The sequence below is a fragment of the Chiloscyllium plagiosum genome, chromosome 41 (genome assembly GCF_004010195.1).
Source record: "Chiloscyllium plagiosum isolate BGI_BamShark_2017 chromosome 41, ASM401019v2, whole genome shotgun sequence".
Taxonomy (NCBI): Eukaryota; Metazoa; Chordata; class Chondrichthyes; order Orectolobiformes; family Hemiscylliidae; genus Chiloscyllium; species Chiloscyllium plagiosum.
Window position 1 is genome coordinate 17,117,167 of NC_057750.1, and position 23,887 is coordinate 17,141,053.

Sequence of the window (23,887 nt, forward strand, 5' to 3'; positions counted from 1 at the left end):
GTACATCTTGTTTAGTGTAGCTGCAAAGGACATGCTTCAGGTTAGGTTCTGTAGCTCGTCATCTTAATAACTAAGAATTCTCATTTCTAAAAATCAGGAGATCTTAAAAGAAAGAGAACACAATCCTTGTTCTCTTGTTGCCTTGTAAACATTCTGTAACCAATTTTGGGGAGGAAACACTTCACATACTCAGAAGTTCAAAAACACATAAATTGCATCCTGCCAGTAGAAAGAGTTAGATTAGATTAGATTACAGTGTGGAAACAGGCCCTTCGGCCCAACAAGTCCACAACGACCCGCCGAAGCGAAACCCACCCATACCCCTACATTTACCCCTTACCTAACACTACGGGCAATTTAGCATGGCCAATTCACCTAACCTGCACATCTTTGGACTGTGGGAGGAAACCGGAGCACCCAGAGGAAACCCACGCAGACACGGGGAGAACGTGCAAACTCCACACAGTCAGTCGCCTGAGTCGGGAATTGAACCCGGGTCTCTGGCGCTGCGAGGCAGCAGTGCTAACCACTGTGCCACCGTGCCGCCCACTAAGTTGCCCTGGAAGATTTCACATGTATTGTATACCAGGCTATTAAAAATTTGGGAACTAGTTAAGGTCATATAGGGAGTGATCTTGGACTGATTTCAGAACTTTGATCGGGTTGCAAGATTTGCTTGGAATATTTAAAACACAAAAAGGGAAAATATATTTATGATGGGCATATAGGAAAGATAACAGTGGCACATTTCCACTTGAACAAAAAAAAGGCTACATGACAGATCGGATGAATGGGGGGTTAGAAACACAACAAATTCTGTCTGTGCCACCTCTTCACTATATTGTCCTTTCTCTTAGCTTAACTTCTTAGCACTTACCTGGAGCCTGTCAGACTCTGAGGCTTGCATTGCATTTAATGTAGAAGGAGAGGCAGGCAGCTTGCCAATTTGATACACTGAACAGTCAAGGGAGTGAGTGAGGACTGCAGATGCTGGAGAATCAGAGCTCAAAAATGTGTTGTTGGAAAAGCGCAGCAGGTCAGGCAGCATCCAAGGAGCAGGAGAATAGACGTTTCGGGCATAAGAAGGGCTTATGACCTGGTCTGCTATCTTACTTCAGGTTGGCTGAGACTGGTGTAAAAGCCTCCTTTAGGAGAAAGTGAGGACTGCAGATGCTGGAGATCAGAACTGAAAATGTGTTGCTGGAAAAGCGCAGCAGATCAGGCAGCATCCAAGGAGCAGGAGAATCGACATTTTGGGCATGAGCCCTGCCGAAACATCGATTTTCCTGCTCCTTGGATGCTGCCTGACCTGCTGCGCTTTTCCAGCAACACATTTTCAGCGCTAATAGCCTTCTTTGCCAGTCAGCAGGAAATTGCATTCCCCTCGTGTAGTGATTGGAACCAGGTGGATCTTGTTGACTACGAAGTCCTTGATTGGGATTCTTAACCTGGGCCAATTAGGAAGACCTGACTGACCAGTATAAACAGGGGATTTCTCCCTCCAACTCTATTTTGATTTAGTCCCTACCCTCCCCTTCACTGTTTTGATCACACAGCACTGTCCCTTGATGTGAAGGGCAGTGCTTGTCACTGGCCACCCGGGTGTTTTCCAATCTTCCTGGTTTGGAAATCGAATAAAGATTCGTGCACTTTGTGTCTTTCACTGTGTCTCCCACCTGCACACACACACACCATGGGTGCTGGGGAAAAAATAAGCACTACTGCACTTAGGTGGTAGTGTGGGGGTTAATATTTAAATAAAAAAAAGGGGGGGAGTTTCGACCAAAACAAAAGAAGAAAAAAATAAAAATTAAAAAAAGGGAAGTGTCACTGCCCTTTGATGTGAAGGGCAGTGTTTGTCACTGGCCACCCGGGTGTTTTCCTATCTTCCTGGTGGTGGAAATTGAATAAAGATTCGTGCACTTTGTGTCTTTCACTGTGTCTCACACCTGCACACACACACACCATGGGTGCTGGGGGAAAAAAATAAGCACTACCGCACTTAGGTGGAAAAAAAAAGAAAAAAATATATAAACAGGAGGTTGACGATCAATAATATAAATATCTATTTTGATTTAGTCCCTACCCTCCCCTTCACTGTTTTGATCACACAGCACTGCCCTTTGATGTGAAGGGCAGTGTTTGTCACTGGCCACTTGGGTGTTTTCCTATCTTCCAAAAAGAATAAGAAAAAAAAAGAAAAAAAATAAACAGGGGATTCATTTCTCCCTCCAACTCTATTTTGATTTAGTCCCTCCCCTCCCCTTCACTGTTTTGATCACACAGCACTGCCCTTTGATGTGAAGGGCAGTGTTTGTCATTGGCCACCCGGGTGTTTTCCTATCTTCCTGGTGGTGGAATTTGAATAAAGATTTGTGCACTTTGTGTCTTTCACTGTGTCTCACACCTATACACGCACACCATGGGTGCTGGGAAAAAAAAAAGCACTACCGCAGTTAGGATGTAGTGTGGGGGGAAAAAAAGAAAGAAAAAAAAATTAATAAGGAAAAAATTTAAAAAAACAAGAGGAAAAAATATAAACAGGGGATTAGCACTAGTGCACTTAGGTGGTAGTGTGGGGGTTAAAAAATATATAAACAGGGGATTTCGAATTTTTTCAGTTCAGTGGACTGACTCCAAGCTGGCTAGCTACAGACAGTGTACTATGCACAAGTAAATAAAGGGTGACTTGGTGGAGGGAGACCAGCCTCTGTGCAGTTATTTCACTTCCTTCATAGAACGATAGGCTACCAACAGTGTTGAAGCAGGCCACTTGGCCCATCCAAACCTTCCGAAGGGCATCCCACCCAGACCCACCACCCCTGTCTTCTATCTCTGCATTTCCCATAATCCACACAGCCTACAAATCCCGACACTATGGGCAATTTAGCATGGCCCAATCCACCTAACCTGCACATCTTTGGACTGTGGGAGGAAACCAGAGCACCTGGAGGAAACCCATGCAGACACAGGGAGAATGTGCAAACTCCACATAGAACATAGAATATAACAGTGCACTACAGGCCATTCGGCCCTTGATGTTGCGCCGACTGTGAAACCAATCTGAAGCCCATCTAACCTACACTATTCCATTATGACCCATATGTTTATCCAAAGACAATTTAAATGCCCTTAAAGTTGGTGAGGCTACTACTGTTGTAGGCAGGGCGTTACACACCCTTACTACTCTCTGAGTAAAGAAACTTTTTCTGACATCTGTCTTATATCTATGATCTTATATCTCAATTTAAAGCTACGTCCCCTCGTGCTAGCCATCACCATCCAAGGAAAAAGGCTCTCACACTCCACCCTATCTAATCCTCTGATGATCTTGTATGTCTCTGTTAAGACACCTCTTAACCTTCTCTCTAACAAAAACAGCCTCAGGTCCCTCAGCCTTTCCTCATAAGACCTTTCCTCCATGCCAGGCAACATCCTGGTAAATCTCCTCTTCCCAATGTTTCCACAGACAGTCATTGGAGGGTGGAATCAAACCCAGGTTCCTGGTGCTGTGAGGCCACAGTGCTAACCACTGCGCTGCTCCTTACTTCCACCTGACCCAGTAGAACCTCCAGGTGTCTGATGGCAAACCAAGCTTCTCTGAGCCATTTTCTTGGAGCTAACAATGCAGGATCACAGAGTTGCAGCATCTGAAGTGGTGCCCAGCCAGGGTCCAAATATGGCACCAGCAACGTGAACGTCGCAAAATCCCAGTTTCAGGGAACACTTCCACCTCTCCGGCTGCACAGTTCCATCAGACGGGGGCCAAGGAGGTTGATTTCATAATTAATGAGATGAAGAGCAGAAGATTGCATGTGAAAAGTTGCCATGCTTCATGGCAGACTGGGAACATGAACCACACGATAGTACACACTTGCCAAGAAATGGGAAAATTCAGCCTTTTGATTCATCTTTTAACTCATAAATATCTACCAGTCCAATAATTAATTATCAGAAATTCTGATACATAGTTATAGTTTATTTCCAAAACATTCATCATTCTGCATTTGCGCTGCTGAATTTTGTATTTTGGAATTTTTGAATTTTGTTTGATCACCAGTGATAATGGTGTGATATACTCACAGTTAAATCTCTTGATGAAAATATAGTTTACATTTTTATCTTAGAAACATCTGCCAAACTGAGATTCTGCAAATTTAGTATTTAGGTTCCACAGTTCAAATCAATGCAAAATCTCTACTGCTGGCAAGCTGCCTATTGTCTGATGACACTGATTCCTGTTTTAACTCAACTTTTTAAAAAACTTACATGTTCATCATGTCAAATTATTTATTCTCCCCATGTCAACTCTGGCTTTATTGGCTGCACACTTGTCATCATTCACAAGATTCCAGTTTGAAATCTCACTCCAGGGCTTGAGCACAGAACCCCATGCTGACATTCCAATACAGCACTGAGGAAGCATTGCAATAACAAAGATACTATATTTCAGATGATACCTTAAACCAAAGCTCCATTTACTTGAATATGTAAATGTAAAATCTCCCATAGATCTATTTTGAAGAAGAGTAGGGAAGATACCTTTGGCTTTTTGGTGAACATTCATCCCTCACAAACAGATTGTCTGGACATTAATTCCAACTGTTTGTTGGTTTTTTAATGAGCCTAAATTGGCTGCTGTGTTTGCTGCAAGGGAGCACTGACTGTATGTCAAAACCTACTTTATTTGTAAAGCACTTTGAGGCATCCAGTGGTTATGTAAATGTAGCTGAAAATGTGTTGCTGGAAAAGCGCAGCAGGTCAGGCAGCATCCAGGGAACAGGAGAATCGACGTTTCGGGCATAAGCCCTTCTTCAGGAATGATAGTTATGTAAATGTAAACCACCTCATCCATCAGCAGCTCCAGGTATCTGTTGGCGAATCAAGGTGCTTTTCTGGGTCATTTTCTTGGGAACAACAGTATCATATAATTGTTCATGACTGGAAGATGTGTCCAGGTGGAAGAAGTGATGTGACCACTTCATTTGATTTTTTTCCTTACCCCAATATCCTTTTGAGCTAATTTCCAAGTACGATTGCAGGATTCTTTCCCATTTGGCCTGGAATTAAATAAAAGTTATGCATTTAATTCTGGATAGTTGTTGAGTCCAGTGAAGCACAATTATAATAGTCAACTCATTCAATTCTATTTGAGAATTCCAATCTAACCAATACATCTATTAAAATTGCGAATTCAACCATGTCAATTTGGCCAGAACAAATGACTCCAGCCGTCAATCAAAGTTAGCATATTGTACCCACATAAACATGTACAATCCTATTAAATGACTGTTTAAAAATGCTGTATCATTTATTCTAATCAAAATGCAAATTTTTCCCACCCGAAGACTGAGACTGGAGTTCCCCTCCCATGTCAGGCCATGAGAATTGGAAATCTCCAGGCTTGCTTCACCACCTTGGAAAACAGTGGTCCAAAAGGTGTGGCCTTCATAATCGGAGTGGGGAAGCAAGTGTGGGTTGGAGTTGATCTTCAGGTAATGCTACTGAACTAGTAATTCTGAGCTGCAGGGTAATATTCTTAGTAACAAGGATCAGGACTAAGTTCAGGAATTTGACAGCTCCACTAGTTGCAGAGTTGGGGAATATAACATATTAGAATCTTTGAAAAGACTGATAATTCCTTATAAAATAACCAGATTCAATCGTTTTATTAGCACCGATGTAGTGTTCAGTGAAATACTTTTGGTATTATGTAAACCGTCAATAAAGATAGCACAGATGAAACTGGATGTGGAAAATGACGAAAACTATTGTTAGACAATTTGGACATAATTGTATTTCATTAATGGAATATAACCTCTTAATGAAAGACATTAAAGAAGTATTATTGATATCAGAGGTAGAAAGTTAGAAATCAAAAAGTCAATTCTGCTGAAGTTACATAGACAATTAAGTCAACTGTCTTCTAAAAGAGTAAAATCTTTTCATAAAGAAAGAAGAAATAAAGGATGGACATATAATAAGCTAATAGAAGAGACAGTGATAAATGTGAGATTACTAAGTAATATTGAAGGACACATCGTGGCCTATAGTGAACCTTCTCTTAGCAAAAGACTTCAATAATGTCATAACTATAAATTTAAAAGCTATGAAGTAATGAATAAAATGCATTTTATATTTTTTAGTTTGGAAACTCGATTTTGTTAGTTAACAATAGTACATAGTACAGTTGAGAAAATTATTGTGGATAAGGTGATGGAGTTGGTCTACCATCAAGTTTCTCACTTATAATTGGTGGGGTGTGGTGGAGGGGGAAGGCAGTCTACTAATAATTAATTCAGAGATATCTATGCAATTAGATAGACAGAAAACTGAAGAAGGCATTTGGTATGCTTTCCTTTATTGGTCAAAGCATTGAGTGTTGGAATCGGGAGGTCATGTTGTGGCTGTACAGGACATTGGTTAGGCCACTTTTGGAATATTGCATGCAATTCTGGTCTTCCTATCGGAAGGATGTTGTGAAACTTGAAAGGGTTCAGAAAATATTTACAAGGATGTTGTCAGAGTTGGAGGATTTGAGCTAGAGGGAGAGGTTGAATAGGCTGGGGCTGTTTACCCTGGAGCGTCGGAGGCTGAGGGGTGACCTTATAGAGGTTTACAAAGTCATGAGGGGTATGGAATAACAGACAAGGTCTTTTCTCTGGGGTGGGGGAGTCCAGAACTAGAGGGCATAGGTTCAGGGTGGGAGGGTAAAGATATAAAAGGGACCTAAGGAGCAACTTTTCCACAGACAGGGTGGTGCATGTATGGAATGAGCTGCCAGAGGAAGTGGCGGAGGCTGGTACAATTACAGCATTTAAAAAGACACCTTTACAAAATTATGAGGGACATGGATAGGGTAATTCGGCAAAGTCTTTTCCCTGGGGTGGGGGAGTCCAGAACTAGAGGGCATAGGTTTAGGGTGAGAGGGGAAAGATATAAAAGTGACCTACGGGGCAACTTTTTCACACAGAGGATGGTACGTGTATGGAATGAGCTGACAGAGGAAGTGGTGGAGGCTGGTACAATTGTAACAGTTAAGAGGCATTGGATGGGTATATGAATAGGAAGGGTTTGGACGGATATGAGCGGGTGCTGGTAGGTGGGACTAGATTGGGTTGGGATATCTGGTTGGCATGGACAGGTTGGACCGAAGGGTCTGTTTCCATGCTGTACATCTCTATGATTCTGACTGTAAATGGGACTAGATTAGAATACCTGGTTGACATAGATGAGTTGGACCAAAGATCTGTTTCCATGCGGTACATCTCTATGACTCTATGAAAATAATTATTATGAATACAGCACCAGAATGTATTTTTAGAAATGGGATATGTAAAAGGAACCATGTAGTAATAGACTACATGATTCATAACATTTTGGTACTGCAATAGCATGAGCTATACAATCTAAGAATTTTTGGAGATGGTGGAAGACTATAGTCCATATCAGGTATATAAAACAAAGAACTGTGGATGCTGGAGATCTGAAACAAACAAAACAAATTGATGAAGAAACTCAGCAGATCTGACAGCATCTGTGAAGAGTTAGCGTTTTGGTCCATTGACCCATCTTCGGACTAATATCAGATGCTTCAACCAAACTAAAAAAGTATCAAAATAAAATAAATAATTGTGTATTTTAGTTGATGTCTATAAAATATGCTGTACGCCATCATATCCAGCAGTCATGGTTGGCACTGAGCTTACCAGTGGGCACAATATGCCTAATTCCCCAAGGCTACTTTATAATAATTTTTACACAGTACAGTAAAGACACCATTAATGTTCAAACCTATTCTTTCCAAACCATAAATCGGTAGAAAGCCTGCACACATAATGAATGCTAATTCACTGCGGAGATGAGATTCCCTCAAATACCTGTAATGTAATGATAGAGGATAAAAAGATAGATGTCATAGATGGAAGCTTCAGATTGACTTCCTGTGCTTATTGTCCCAAAAGAGGAATTGTGAACTAGGCATCCGAACCATCCGAAAATGAAGCTGCTTTTCATTTTGATGGAAAGGAAGGCATTTAATGGTTGATTTGTAATGAGTCTTGTGAAAATATTCTCAATCAGTCCTGCAATATGCCTGTGGCAAAATTAAACTGCTAAGCTCTTACAGATATTATGGAACTTATGCTAAATAACAGTAGTTAATAAATAATTAATATTTATTTTTAATTACCACAGTCCATGAATCGTCCAGCCATCCACCTGATCAGGAATCATGCACTTATGTTTTGAAAAAGTCTAAAAGAATGAAAATAATTATTTTCAGGTTTTTTTTTGTATTTATTTCTGCGTCATGGATCTTTCACTTGAATACTCGGCAGCATTTGTAAATAATTAGATTGTTAAATATTTTTAGAAGTTCAAGTGATAATGTGGTACTTTAGTATAATCTATTTTTCTAAAAAAAATTAGAACCATTTCAGAGGAACAATATTAAGGAGCTACCACAGAGATTCAGGTAAAGATTGAGTCTGGTAGAGATAGCTGTTTTGCATGCATTGCTGTGGGGTGGTGTCACTTCACAGTGGTTATCTTTCACTTAGATCAAAATGGAGAGGATTAAATATACTTTGGGCACATTTCTAACCAAATGAATGGGGTTGCTGTGTCACAACCTGCAATTTATACACAACAGCTTTGAATCTAATGATGTTAACCTTTTGTGTTTTGGAGAAGAAAAGCTACAGAATCTTCTGCCCTCTCCTTTGATGAGTTTGATGATATTTAATCAGGTAGGAGCACAATGGGTGGGAACACCAACTCCTTTTTGATTCCACCCCAGTTAAGCGTTTGGCAGGAAGGTCCGTGCACAACATTCCCAACATACTGGCGCTTGATGCCCTTAAGTGGCCAAATATTGCTCACTTAAGGACCTCATCGTGCTCTCACTGATATGAAGTCAAAGCGAATGAACACTAAGAAAAAGAAAGAAATCCATTTATGTCTTATCGTGTTGACTTTGAGGTAACAACCCTGTTGCTTAACAAGAGCAATGTCAACAAAACCATTTATGACACTGAACAGGGAGGTATCAGTCCAAATGGCTAAAATCCTGCTCCAAGAAGTAGAGTTATGATCATCGTAAGAGCAGAGGCACAGAGGTTTCAGAAGAAAATTCTAGAATGTAGGGTTAAGACAGCTGAAAACACAGCAGCTAATGGTGGAATAATTAAAATCAAGGATGCACATTAGATTCCCTACAGTGTGGAAACAGGCCCTTCAGCCCCACAAGTCCACATCGACCCTCTGAAGAGTAATCCATCTCCCTCTGACTAATGGGCAATTTAGCATGGCCAATTCACCTGACCTGCACATCTTTGGACTGTGGGAGGAAACCGGACCACCTGGATGAAACCCACGCAGACACAGGGAGAATGTGCAAACTCCATACAGTTACTCAAGGCTGGAATCAAACCTGGGTCACTGGTGCTGTGAGGCTGCAGTGCTAACCACTGAGCCACCGTGCCGGTCCCAAACAACACAGAACATTACAACACTGAATTGGATGGTGGTGCTAATTATGAAAATTTTAGGTATGGAGGAGATAACAGAAATAGGAGGAAGTTGAAAACAAGGATCAGAGTTTTCAAATTGAGGTGATATCTAACTGGGTGGCCAGTCAATGTCAGCAAGCATTAGAATAATAGGTGAAAGAGATTTGATACATGAGAAATAATTAGGTTTTTGATGAGCACATCTTTATGAAGGATAGAAGTTAGTTAGCCTCGAATTGACATGAGACCTGTATATTCCTAAAAGGAAGTACCAGATCCAGTTGGCAGCTAACATTTATAACCATGCCCTGGTCTGCACACTTTCCAAAGACAATGTAATCAGAGATTAGCTACATCTGTGGCATTTTGGTAAATATTATTACAACTAAATTTAAGAATATTGCTGCATGAGGGCATGTAAGCTGACTGCCAAAGTCTAACCTAAGAAGATATTCTGTCAAAAGAGTTAGCAAAGTAAAGAATATGAACTGTGAAAAATGAAAGTTTGGACACTGCCCTCTGATGGAGAATGTACCAAGAGATGTTCTTTTGCTACTTGATGATCAAAAGTGGCACTATGATTTTACTTACTGGTTACACAGGGTCATGTAACCTTTGGAAAGCTGGATTTGATATACTTGTGAGACAAGCTGGCACCAGGTGTCTTTGCATTTTAAACCTGCATAGCAGCAACGTTTAGATTAATTGAGTTGCAATCTGTCACAGAATTGTGGGAATGCAGTTGAACACTGACCTCTGCAAGTAAACATTAACTCTCTTTGGGTGCTTGAAATAACTGCACAGAGACCGGTGTCCCATCATCAAATTACCCTTTATTTACTAATACACAGTACCCTGGCTGTGACCAGCCAGCTTGGAGTCAGTCCTTTTTGTCTTTAAAGTTAGTAATTTTAGCAAAAATACTAGTTGAAACTTTATTGCTGGAACAGCACAGCAGGTCAGGCAGCATCCAGGGAACAGGAGCTTCGACTTTTCGGGCACAGGCCCTTCTTCAGGAATGAGCAGAGAGTGTTCAGCAGGAGAAGATAAAAGGTAGGGAGGGGGGACTTGGAGGAGGGGAGTCGGAAATGTGATAGGTGGAAAGAGGTCAAAGTGAGGGTGTTGGGTCGGAGTAGGATGGAGGCGGAGAGGTCAAGAAGAATCATATGGGTCTAGCAAAAATACTAGACCCATATGATCTAAATAAGTGAGAAATGATATGTGTACTAAATAAAAGTATAGAGGATATTAAACTGATCTTCTGCAGCTGGGTTGTGAGATTTCATTTGCCAATTTTGACAGTTCTTACACATTTATTCGTGCAGTTTCATGGAAGCGCTGTTTTGATAGTAAATGTCTTAAAGGAGGTAGTGGCCCTATGTAATGTGTATTTTAGAACTATAAATCTATATGTTAGTACAAGATGGCAGTCCTAAATAAAAGTTAAAAATAGGTAGCACAGTGTTATAGAAATAGGTAGTCATAGAGTCATTATGAGGGGCATGGATAGGATAAATAGACAAAGGCTTTTCCCTGAGATCAGAGAGAACTAGAGGGCATAGGTTTAGGGTGAGAGTGGAAAGATATAAAAGAGACCTAAGGGGCAACTTTTTCCTCTGAGGGTGGTACGTGTATGGAATGAGCTGCCAGAAGATGTGGTGGAGGCTGGTACAATTGCAACATTTAAGAGGCGTTTGGATGGATATATGAATAGGAAGGGTTTGGAGGTATATGGGCCGCGTGCTGGCAGGTAGGACTAGATTGGGGTGGAATATCTGATCGGCATGGACGGGTTGGACCGAAGGGTCTGTTTCCATAGATAGGACTAGATTGGGTTGGGATATCTGGTCGGCATGGTAGTGTATAAGGAAATTTCAGAGATAATGAGCAACTGACTGTAGGGACATGCCAGTAGTGGAAACTGTTTGATGTCCTGCAACCTATTAAGGTCCCAAGAGATGGTTGCTAAGGGCTAATTAATATTGTAATCTTTCCATAGTTTTGAGTGAGTTATGGAGACATGATGGCAAGAGGGGCATTGTTCTGAGTAGGTTACAGTATTAACACCTATTCAGGGGTAGCGTTTGATCTAAACGCTGCTTGCAGTATGGGGCTTATAAGAATTGGAAGTTGTAAAGAAACTGTAATGAGCTGGAAGGCATGTTTAATTTAGTTAATCTTGTAAGAGTAAAATGTACTATTAAAAACATGGTTTTCTGAATGAGTGTATGGAAATGCAGTATAGTAAACATAGAGTGCTTGTGAGTGACTTAGTAAAGAGTTATGAATGAATGAATGCAAACATGGTATATAGATATCCCCCGCTATCCAAAAGTAGAGTGTTCCTTTCATAAGCCAAAATGGCGTAAAGCAAAGAAGCATTAATTTATATGGGAAACATTTCACCTTCTTTCATAAAAGCGAAAATCTTCTTTGGATTTCTTTTGGTTAGCAACAACAGTACTGATGTAGGTCTTTCATAAAAGCAAACTGGCCTAAAGCAAACTTCTGAAAAGCAGGGGATACTTGCAGTAAACATAGAGCACTTCTGAGTGAGTTAGTAAAGAAAATCATAGTATAATTTCTCACAAAGGGAAACATCTATCTGTCAAGTCCTCCAAGGAACCAGTATATTTCAATAAGGTAGTCTCTCATTGTTCTATATTCTAATAAAAACAGACCTAATCTACCCAATCTTTCCTAATAAGACACTCTCTCCATACCTACTATCAGTCTAGTGAACTTTCTCTGGACTGCCTCCAAAATCAGTGTATCTTTTCTTAGGTAAAGGGTTCAAAACTGTCTGTAGTATTCCAATTGTGTCTAACTAATGCCTTGTATAGTTTTAGCAATACTTCCTTACCTTTATACTCCATTCCCTTTGAAATAAAGGCCAATATTTAATTTGTTTTCCTAGTACCCGCTGAGCTTGGATGCTACTTTTGTGATTCACAGAAGGCGGTGCATATATGGAATAAGCTGCAAATGAAGTGGTGGTGGCAAGTACAATTACAATATTCAAAAGACATGTGAATGTACATGGATAGAAAAGATTTAGAGGGATACAGGCCAAATCTTCAGAACAGATCACTACACCTGAAATGTTAATTTCTAATTTCCCACGACAGATGCTGCCAGACCGGCTGAGTTTTTCCAGCAATTTCTGATTTGGTTATGCAAATTCTGCGTGTCTAAATTGGATTATTAACTACTGGTAGAAATGGGTGGCCTCGTGGCTCAATGGTTGGTGCTGCTGCCTCACAGAGCCAGGGACCCAGGTTCAATTCCCACCTCGGGTGATTGTTTGTGTTGAGTTTGCACATTCTCTGCATGGGTTTTCTGCGGATGTTCTGGTTTCCTCCCACAATCCAAAGATGTGCAGGTCAGGTCAATTGGCCATGCTAAATTGCCCCATAGTGTTAGCTGCATTAGTCAATGTAGGGGAATGGGTCTGGCTGAGTTACTCTTTGGAGGGTCGGTGTGGACTTGTTAGGCCAAATGGCCTGTTTCCACACTGTAGGGATTCTAATCAAATGAAGTCTCACAACCCAGCTGCAGAAGATCAGTTTAATATCTTCTATACTTTTATTTAGTACACATATCATTTCTCACTTATTTAGATCACATGGGTCTAGTATTTTTACTAACATTACTAACTTTAAAGACAAAAGGACTAACACCTCTTAATTATGCAAGCTCAGACTGGATAGACGTTCTAATCCCATCAGGAGTAATAGCCAGCATTTAGCAAACGTTTAAACCATCTCCTGCTTCCCCCTATGTAACACCAGAGTGCTAAAATTTCAATCTATGTAAAAACTGTGTCTGAAAGAGGCTACTGTAATACTGTACTTTGGATTCCATCGCCACTTCGAGCTGTGCTACTGTGGACGCTCAATAAAGAGGCAATTTTCACCACTCACCAATCTCGGTTGTTATTGAACACGATCCCACACCCTTATGAGAGAGTCTACAACCAGCTGATTTAAGACTCAAATGAAGAGGAAATTTTCTGTCAGGGTTTAATGAAACTGTGTAATTCTTTACTGCAGAGGGCTATTGAGGCTGGTGTTTAAGTCTGAGATAGATTTTTAATCAGTAAGGGAATAAAAGGTTCGGGAGAAAAGGCAGGAAAGTAGAGTTGAGGATTATCGGATCAGCCATGATCTCACTGACTGTTAAAGCAAAATGGCTTACTTCTGCTCCTATGACCTTATTAACGTTAAGGACAAAAAAAAATGCCCCATCCACTACCTTACAATTCGCTCCCTCCACACTGATGCACAGTGGCAGCAAACTGTACCATCAACACATCAGGGCTGCTTCAAAATCCATGTCCTCTACTCCATCACCTATAACATCACTCCGAGTCATACACCATTCTGATTTAGAGCTATATTGTTTTTCCTTCACTGTTGCTGGGTCAAAGTCCTGGAATTCCCTTCCTAAGAATGCTACGGGTGCACCTATAGCCCCCTGGTTAGCAACAGTTGAAGAAAAGACAGTTCATCCCCATCTTTTCAAGTGCAATTAAGGATAGGTAATAAATGCCATCCTAACCAGCAATGTTTACATTCCATGAATGAATGCACAAGTTAATTACAAATTTCTTACCAGACAGAATGATCCTGGCCACAGTTGAGCAAATGTCAAACACTTCCATCGGCAACTTTGAAACAAAGATCACAAAATAAGGACCAATGTAGTTGAATTATGTTTAAAGATAAAAAATATGGTCCTTTATTTTCCCATTGTCTCCCATTATAACCGTGGTTGTTGCCAGGTGAAACACCCTGAAAAATGATTAAGTACTATTACCATATTTAATACAGTTTCCACTGTTCTATCCCTTGAATGCTACTTTCAACACCGTCTGTTACCCTTTATAGCAGGAAATCAGGAGAACTCTAGGACTTGGACTTATACTTTTGGTGTATCAGTTGTTAATATTGCATTGGGTTAACCTCCTAGTGGCCTAGAGGGTACATAAATTGCCCATCTGGTACTAACCCACACAAACATTGATGCTACAATCATCAGTGCAGGCTTGGTTAACCAATCTTAATAACTTAGGTGCTATAATTGTTCTTAGAACCTCATAAACAGGAAGGGGTAAGAAAAAACACAGCAGAGATAGCTCTCTCAATGGGTTTGCATTGGAATGTGAAGATATATGTTTGCTCAGTGAAAGCAGAATCAGGCTAATTGTGGTACAGCATTTTAAATAAGCCACCAGACTTGTGGTTTTATACTTAATGTATATTGGGATAAGCAGGAAAATGGAGTTAAGCTATGATCTTATCTGGTGAGAAGGCTTGAGGGGCTGCATGATGTATTCCTGTATGTATTTTCCATCTTCTTCATATTCACCAACAAAGTTTATGTTTGAAGTGGAGTGGACTGGATGGTTACCCCAATATGGCCAGCGTCTTCTCAAGGGGAGAGAAGAGATTTAAAGGAAATAAAAAAACAAAACGTACATAGCAAATGGTATACTAACCCAGTAACGCACACACAGGAAGGGAAATTACCTTGGTTCTCAATTCCATTTGCTCAAGGACAACTCAATAGTTGTCAGTCAGATCATTGACCTTTTGACTTCCTACCTTCCATTCAGCTCGAGTCAAGTGAGCCGATATTTTCTAGAGTTTAGATGAATAAGAGAAAATAAAAACCACAGCAAAGTTGATGTAGATGCTGAGAGGCTGTTTCCCTCACTGGGGAATATATTTATTCACTCCCTGCAAAATAATCAAAAAGTGAAGGATGGCCTTTAACAGAATGCTGTAGAAACTCAGCAGGTTTGGTAGTATCTCTGGAGAGAGAAAGAGTTGAAGTTTCGAGCCTGGTGTGACTGTTTAGCAGCAGAAGAGTCATGCTAGACTGAAAAAATATCTGTTTCTCTGTTACTGATGCTGCCAGACCTCCTGAATTTCTCTTGCATTCTCTGTGTATGTTTCAGATTTCCAGCATCCAGTAATTTGCTTTTATAAGGATGGTCTTTACTTGGTTTGCTGTTTGTGAAAGTTCTTCAATGTGATTGGCAACTTCATCTGCTTGATGACATCACTGCTAGTGCATGCCCTTTTGTGAGCACCAGAATTGACTTAAATTTGGGAAAGGTGAAATCCATACTGCGCAGTACATACCTCGTTGTGAGTCATGATTCGGAGATGCTGGTGTTGGACTGGGGTGGACAAAGTTAAAAATCACACAACACCAGGTCATAGCTGAATGGAAGGAAAGCACTGCTTCTTCATTAGATGGTTGTGAAGCAGGACCATAAGACACAGAATTTATAGCAAAAGAATTACAGTGATAATAGTCCAACAGGTTTATTTGGAAGCACTAGCTTTCAAAGCACTGCTTCTTCATTAGATGGTTGTGAAGCAGGACCATAAGACACAGAATTTATAGCAAAAGAATTACAGTGATACAATAATACATTAAACAAACCTAGTTACATCTTTCATCTTTTAGAATGGGTTTGCTGTTTTGGTTCTTTAATATGTAAATCCCAGAATTTCTTTTAAGTCACATTGTCAAGGTAACTTAAGGTCTTATAACAAAAGGTGACATCTCGGCTCAGACAATGCCTTAAAGGTGTGAGTTTAGAGTCTGTCTGTATCCCAATCTTGAATCAGATTGGTTATATTTCCAAAGTAGAATTTACAAATTATTACAAAAGATGCAGGTTCTGCATTTTTTAGCAAAATAGAATGTATCTGCAAATATAATTCTGCAAATACAAATTCACACCATAAACTTATGCGTGTGTGCGTGCAGAGAGAGCGACAGTGAGTGTGTGCATGTGAGTCTGTGTGTCGGAGCATGAGTGCACGTGAGAGAGTGCGTATTTGCATGTATGCAAGCTTGGTAAAGTGCGTGTGTGAGTGTGATGGGGTATAAGCCTGTGAGAGGGTGTGTGCATGGGTGTGATTGTGGAGTGTGTATGTGCATGCGTGTGAGAGAGAACTTGTGTATGAGAGAGGGTCTGCATGAGTGTGTGAGTATGTAAGAGTGTGTGTGTATGGATGTAAGTTTGTTTGCTGAGCTGGTAGCTTCGTTTTCAGATGTTTTGTCACCGTACTAGGTAACGTCATCAGTGAGCCTCCGTTCTTTTTCGCAGTGGATGATAAATGGGATCCAAGTCAATGTGTTTGTTGATGAAGTTCCGGTTGGAATACCATGCTTCTAGGAATTCTCGTGCGTGTCTCTGGCTTGTCCTAGGATGGATGTGTTGGCTTGGATTAAATCCCATTTACCACCCCCTGAGAAAAAGAACAGGAAATGACATCACCATAGGAAATGATATCACCACAGGAAATGACATCACCAACCCAAGGAAACCTAAATATATAAATGGTAAGCGGGCTACACCACCAGTGCTTCATTCGGAGGCTCAGTGAAGATGTTACCTAGTATGATGACGAAATGTCTAAAAACAAACTGTCCAGTTCGGCGAGCAAACCTACATCCAAAACCCCAACCTAAGCTACAAATCTTTCAAAACTCACGTGTGTGTGTGTGGTGATGGGGGTCACCTGTACTGAGACATGAACCCAAGGTTCCAGTTGAGGCCATCCTCATAGTTACTAAACTTGGCTATCAGCATCTGCTCAGCCAATTTGCATTGTTGTCTGTCCCGACTGAAACACTACCTGGTGATTGTTGTGTGGTGTCCATTCATCCAGTGTCGTAGCATCTGCTCGGTCTCGCCAATGTACCATACCTTGCGGCATCCTTGCCTGCAGAATATGAGATAGACAATGTTGGCCGGGTCACATGAGTACCTGCACTTGGTAGCCGGTGTCCCCACATGTAATGATGGTATCCGTGTTGACACTCTGATACGTCTTGCAGTGGTAGCCATGACAGGGTTGTACAGTGTTGTGGTGGATGTCCTGAAAGCTGGGCAGTTTACTGTGAACAATGATCTGTTTAAGGGATGGTGGTTGTTAAAAGGAAGAAGTGGAGGCATAGGGAAGGTCTTGGCTAGGTGCTCATCCTCAGCGATAATGAGTTGCAGGCTGTGAAGATCATGGCGTAGTTTTTCGGCTCCCGGGAAGTACTGGACAATGAAGGGTACTCTATCAGTTGCCACCACGCAAAGTGGCCAAGCAGAGGCTGATAGCCAAGTTCGGTACTCATAAGGATGGCCTCAACCAGGACCTTGAGTTCATGTCATACCATAAGTGACCCCACTGCACTGTACACTATCTCTCTCACACACACTCACACACAAGCACACATACACACACCCTCTTACAAACTAACACACTCACGCAGACTCTCTCATAGGCATGCACATACACTCCCCACACTCACACACCTCTCACAGGCTTATACCCCATCACACTCATGCACACACTTTATCAAGCTTGCAAAGATGCACTCTCTCACATGCACTCACACGAACATACTCACATGCACACACTCACTGTCTCTCTCTCTCCCCATCATGTGCACACACGTATAAGTTTATAGGGTGAATTTGTATTTGCAAAATTATATTTGCAGATACATTCTATTTTGCTCAAAAAATGCAGAACCTACATGTTTTTGTAATATTTTGTAAATTTCTCTTTGGAAATAGAACCAGTCTGACTCAAGATTCGGATACAGACAGACTCTAAACTCACACCTCTTAGTCATTGTCTGAGCTGAGATGTCACATTTTGTTATAAAACTGGGTTCTTGAGAATGTGACTTAAAAGAAGTTCTTGGATTTACATGTGAAAGAACAAAACCGCAAACCTATTTTAAAAGATGAAAGATGTAACTGTTTAGGTTTCTTCAATGTTTCATTGTATCACTGTAATATTTTGCTATAAATTCTGTGTCTTATGGTCCTGCTTCACATCCACCTGATGAAGAAGCAGTGCTTCAAAAGCTAGTGCTTCCAAATAAACCTGTTGGACTATAACCTGGTATTGTGTGATTTTTCTCTTTGTGAGTAGCTTTCTTCAAGGTCACACGTGGCAAACGCTATCACTTCTCCACTTACTGCAGGATCTAGCTGTTGATTTTATGCAGTGAATACGCTAAATGATTAATCCTTTGAATACTTGGCATGTCCTTGTTTGTGTGCTGAAAAAGATCTCTCAGTGAAATTCAAAGAAACCACACGCACAATTATAGCATAGAGGGAAAGCCTACAATGACAGTGGAATGAACTCTATTAAACATTGTACCATAATGGAAATGAGAAACAGGAACAGAAAATGCAGTAATATTTTTAGGTACTAGCTTTATTGTAGCAGATGCAGCAGATTACAATATACAAAACCTACCTGTCTTTCATATCAGCTTGTGCTGCAGTCATGGCTGTGAGACCATAAACAACAGCTAAACATATTCCAATGTACAAGGCCATTAGCAAAGTGCCGTCACAGTTCTCCTATCAAAAGACAGAATAAACAATGAATTATATTGTTGGGAATCTTTCTAAAGGTGTTGTGCCAAATCTTGCTGAGAAAAAATCCCCTATTTATGGTGCAGATTACTATTAATGCACAAATCAGCTAGCAAATTCAGGGTTCAAAGATGCACTGTAAATTTCAAATCTGATGATTAATTTATTTTGCTCTACTCTGTGCTTCGTACAAACAACATCTCAATTTTAGACTTTTAATCCACTCTTTCTTTTCTTTCTATTTCTCTTTGGAAGGAGTTAAACTGTAATTCACATTACTGTTTCAGCACCCCGCTAAAGTTTAGGCAATATAGTTACTAAGTTTGCAGATGACACCAAAATTAGTGGTATAGTGGATAGCGAAGAAGGTTACATCAGAGTACAATGGGATCTTGATCAGATGGACCAATGGGCCAAGGGGTGGCAGATGGTGTTTAATTTAGATAAATGTGAGGCACAGCATTTTGGATAGGCAAATCAGAGCAGGACTTGTACACTTAATGGTGAGGTCTTGAGGAATGTTGCTGAACATAGAGACTTTGGAGTGCAGGTTCATAGTTTCTTGAAAGTGGAGTCAAGGATAGATAGGATAGTGAAGAAGACATTTGATATGCTTTCCTCTATTGGTTTGAGCATTGAATTTCGGAGTTGGGAGGTCAAGTTGCAACTGTATAGGACATTGGTTCGGCCACTTTTGGAATATTGTGTGCAATTCTGGTCTCCCTATTATCAGAAGGATGTTGTGAAACTTGAAAGGTTCAGAAAAGATTTACAAGGATGTTGCCAGAGTTGGAGCTGTAGGGAGAGGCTGAATAGAGCAGGGCTATTTTCCCTGGAATGTTGGAGGCTGAGGGGTGACCTTATAGAGGTTTATAAAATCATGAGTGCCATGCATAATGTAAATTGACAAAATCTTTTCCCTGGGGTGGGGTAGTCCAGAACTAGAAGGCATTGGTTTAAAGTGAGAGGTGAAAGTTTTTAAAAGGACCTAAGGAGCAACTTTTTCACGATAGGGTGGTGCGTGTATGGAATGAGCTGCCAGAGGAAGTGGTGAAGACATGTACAATTACAGCATTTAAAAGACATTTGGATGGATATATAAATAGGAAGGTTTGGAGGGATACGGGCCAAATGCTGGCAAATGGGACTAGATTGGTTTCAGTTATCTGGTGGACACAGATGAGTTGGTCCGAAGGGTCTGTTTCCATGTTGTACCTCTCTATGACTGTATGGCTTGGTTAAGGAGAGAATCCATTAGTCCTGCAATTATTAGCTTGCACTTCCAGCAAGTAACAGTGCAAATATTTTTCATGTAAAGGGTATAAAAAACATCTTAACTAGTGGGGAACACTGCCCTAGAGACAGTTTTACATTGTTGTGTAAATAATGTGTATATTTGATTTGACTGATATCTGGGGCTTCATGTCACTACTTCTTATGCTGTGTACATGCTGAAAAGGGTTATGTGCTAGATAAAGCGAATGATTCATTTGTTGAAGATTCTATTGACTATTCCACATTGATTTCCATGAATGATCATGCAGTGTGACAAAACCATTAGTACACTTTCACCTTTCTAATCAACTTCCACTTCTACAATAGTTAAACAACACTGGAATCAGTCAGCAGCTGAATGGAAAAAAAAGATAGGTTTCAGGTGTGTTCCTGCTGTGCATTTGAAACATATTTGAGACTTCAAAGTCTGCAGCATTGTGATTATCTCAGTGCATTTACAGAAGAGGAACTTAAAAGGATTTACAGTGATATATTACCTTTTAAATTATATCTTATTCTTCTCAATTTGAAAGCAGGATATTTATATTTGCATCCATACATCTGCACTAACATCTTCTAAATGTTTCTGCTTAATTGAAGAAAATACAAAAAGCTCTCAAATCTCTGTGCATTAAATGTAAGAGATGGTGGATACCATGGTGGATAAGAGATGTGTCCATGGGATGTATACGTACTGAGTTCATGCTGTCCATATTATTGGATATTAATATTAAGATGTGAATTTACTTGGCACATTTTAACTTACTCACTAGCAATCCTCAATAACAGAACACTAAGCAATATCTTTAAGAGATGCTGGCACCACATTCCCACCGTTTGTTTGAGATGACTCTGGTACATAATACAATATACGCGAGGACCATTGTTCATTTTATAAGAAAATGCAAAGTCAACTCACAGCACCAAAAGATCGATAGTGCAATGGCACAACAGTAGGACATCATTATCAGCCCTGCAGAAGTCGGTATACCATAAATTATTCTAGATCTAAATGTCAGATTGTCAGCTGTGCTTCGATCAAGCTGGTTTTGGTTACTCCATGTTGTATAACTCTCTAACAATGACTTCAGGAACTTTTTGTGCAAAAAACAACTTCGTGACCATACAACATTTACAATTTACAAAAAATATTTAAAGAGTTTTGGATAGCAAACATTAGGTCTAGATGAGAAACAGAAAGTGTTGGAGAAACTCAGCAGGTCTGGCAGTATTGGTAGAGAGAAAAAGAGAGTTAACATTTCGGGTCCAGTGACCCTTCATCAGAACTGTGATTTGTCAATCATCTGAACGTTACTAACAGCAATTCTGTACGCAGATTTGTTAGCAGAATTTGGAATATATTTGTTATTATCACCTTCTGAAAGCAGAAAAATCCACTTCTTTCTGGTTATAGTTTTTAACTAAATGATATAGAAGTAGGTTTATCTCTTCGGTGACAATGCATAGAGCTCTTTGGACCGGTATCACATATTTAAACACAAGTAACCACTTGCAATTTTCTTTCCATGCCTCTTAAGGGACAGACAGTCATGGGAAATGCAAATTTTCCAATATGTGCTCACAGGTGTCAGTGCTTCTCCATGTAGCAGCATACATGTCCCTTTTAAAACTTACCTCTCTCACATTAAACCAATGCCTTCTAGTGCTGTTATTTAAATGGCTCCTTTAAAGAACCAACATGTGCAACAACTGATGGGTGTTATGCTACATTCACTGCAGAAATTATATGAAACTAGCTACTTACCACTGTTTGAAGTACTCAGATGAGTTATTTTGTGGCTCTCTGTAGTTTAACAAACCGGATTTGTTTCGACTATCTGAAATTTTCTAAATATAAAATGTTGAATGGTGACAAAAAGAAGAAGTCTCCTTTTTACTTCCTCTTTCAATACGTAGAAAGATTTCAAATGGATGTAATAGTGCAGCCAATAAGCTGGAGTTCTTTTGTGGGACAGAAAGTGCATTTGCAGAACTTTCCTTAACAAATAATGTTGAATTAGCTAGAATTCATGGCAAGGCAAGTAATACATGATGGGCAGAATTTTAAGGTGATGTATATTGGACTGAGGGAGGGCACCAAGGTGAAATTGTATTAAAAATAGCACATCTGAATGCACATTGGTTCCTCAGCTCCATCCCACCCTGGGCAAATTTCCCAGATACAGAGTTGGAGGCAGCGTGGCCATCTAAGCTGTGCATAGATAATTGACCTGTTTAGGGCCTGTGAAGGCCTGTTGTCAAAAAATTGATGAATTCCTTTGTAGCCACTTTTTCTATATTGATCAAGGTAACATTTATGACAATTCGAAAGATTGCAAGACAGCATAAGTCAATTCTGCCCAGCAATAAGAAAGGGGCTTTTTGCAAGGTTTTTGATAAGTCACTCAGGACTGATCAGGAGTCACTGAAGGGGAGTTTACAGATTTTGAGCAGTGAATGAGGATACAAAAGGGAGAAGGCAAAGTAGATTGCATGCTAGGAGTACTGCGTTTTGCATGATTGCTGGAAAGGCAGCTAAACGACACAGACTCTGTGTAGGAGAATCGACGAGGAGTCGTGAGCAGTTGGAGGGCTCCATGTGGTAGACCTTAAACAGAAATTCTAGGAATTAGTAGGCACCTAAGTGGTGGAATCAGAACTCAAAGAAAGTCCTTGGGTGCTGATAAACTGGGAAGGCAACTGAATCTGTGTCTGGCAATCTGTAAGGGGCTCAGAAGAATGGAGTTGAAATACTTAAAAGCAATGTTTGTTTGATGTAACTAAGTTTGAAGTTTGGGGAAAACCTCAGTCACAGGACTGGCCTGGTGTGAAGAGTGAAGTTATACCTTTGAGGGGCATCCTTTCTGGAGTCCAGGGGAGGATACAGATCCAGGAAAGGATAGTGATAAACCAGAATGGGAGTAATTGTTGAGACAGCCCATGATGAAGTGATCTTTCAGAGAGAGTCTCAGGGCTAGGCCAATAAAAGTGAAGAATTGTAATTCTTTGTGTCAGTAATGTCAATGCCTGGGTCAGGCAAGACAGATTAAGGGATTTGGATTCAAAGTGGGAATCCAGTGCATGGAGAAAAGAGATGCTTTAAGTAAGGTTTATTACCAGACATTCAGCTTGCTGACTTGAGAGTTCAGTGAAGGAAGGGAGAGAGTATTCCTTTATGAGCAGCTGCTATTAGGAAATGTGCCTCAAGGATTGGTCATTTTTTAAAACAAATCTGCAAAAGAAAAATAATCTTATAGTAATTGGTGCAAAAATAAGGTTAAGAAATAGCCGAACAGTACAACCAAATAGAATGCCCATGCTGGGCATGTGGTGGGTCATAGACATTTCACATGACCTAGGTAGAGTCATAGAGGCATAGAACAGGCTCTTTGGCCGAACTTGTCCATGCTGCCCATACGATAGCACATACAGAAAAAAAGTATCACCAGCTGAAGTGATAGCTGGTGTTGCTGGAGTATCCACAAACCAAAGAACTATGTGGATAACATGTCCAGAGAAACATTCACACTGCAAAGTAGGGACATGCAAGAAAATAGGGAATGAGTGACTGCCAGGCAGTGGAAAAGAGCCAAGTAGATGGCACAGGAATCCCCTAAGTTCCTGCTCACTAATTAGTTTTCCATTCTGATTCATTTGAAGTTGATGGTTCCTCAGAGGAATGCAG

At 40.4% G+C, this 23,887-nt stretch overlaps 1 protein-coding gene across 4 annotated transcripts in view; it reads right to left on the reverse strand.

Annotated features, from left to right (window-relative positions):
* The window catches only part of rnaset2l (ribonuclease T2, like), a 53,465-nt gene extending 31,391 nt beyond the window's left edge, over positions 1-22,074 (reverse strand). For 2 of the 4 annotated variants that reach the window (XM_043681031.1, XM_043681029.1), the window contains exons 1-5: positions 21,968-22,074; positions 18,806-18,912; positions 14,127-14,181; positions 8,192-8,256; positions 5,003-5,060 (exon numbers count right to left, since the gene is read on the reverse strand). In XM_043681031.1, the coding sequence (XP_043536966.1) occupies positions 5,003-5,060; positions 8,192-8,256; positions 14,127-14,181; positions 18,806-18,888 (261 nt within the window). In that variant the 5' untranslated portion in view covers positions 18,889-18,912; positions 21,968-22,074. The remainder of the gene's footprint in view (positions 1-5,002; positions 5,061-8,191; positions 8,257-14,126; positions 14,182-18,805; positions 18,913-21,967) is intronic. The other 2 variants (XM_043681027.1, XM_043681028.1) reach the window with 2 other exon arrangements.
* Between the last annotated feature and the right edge of the window lie 1,813 nt (positions 22,075-23,887).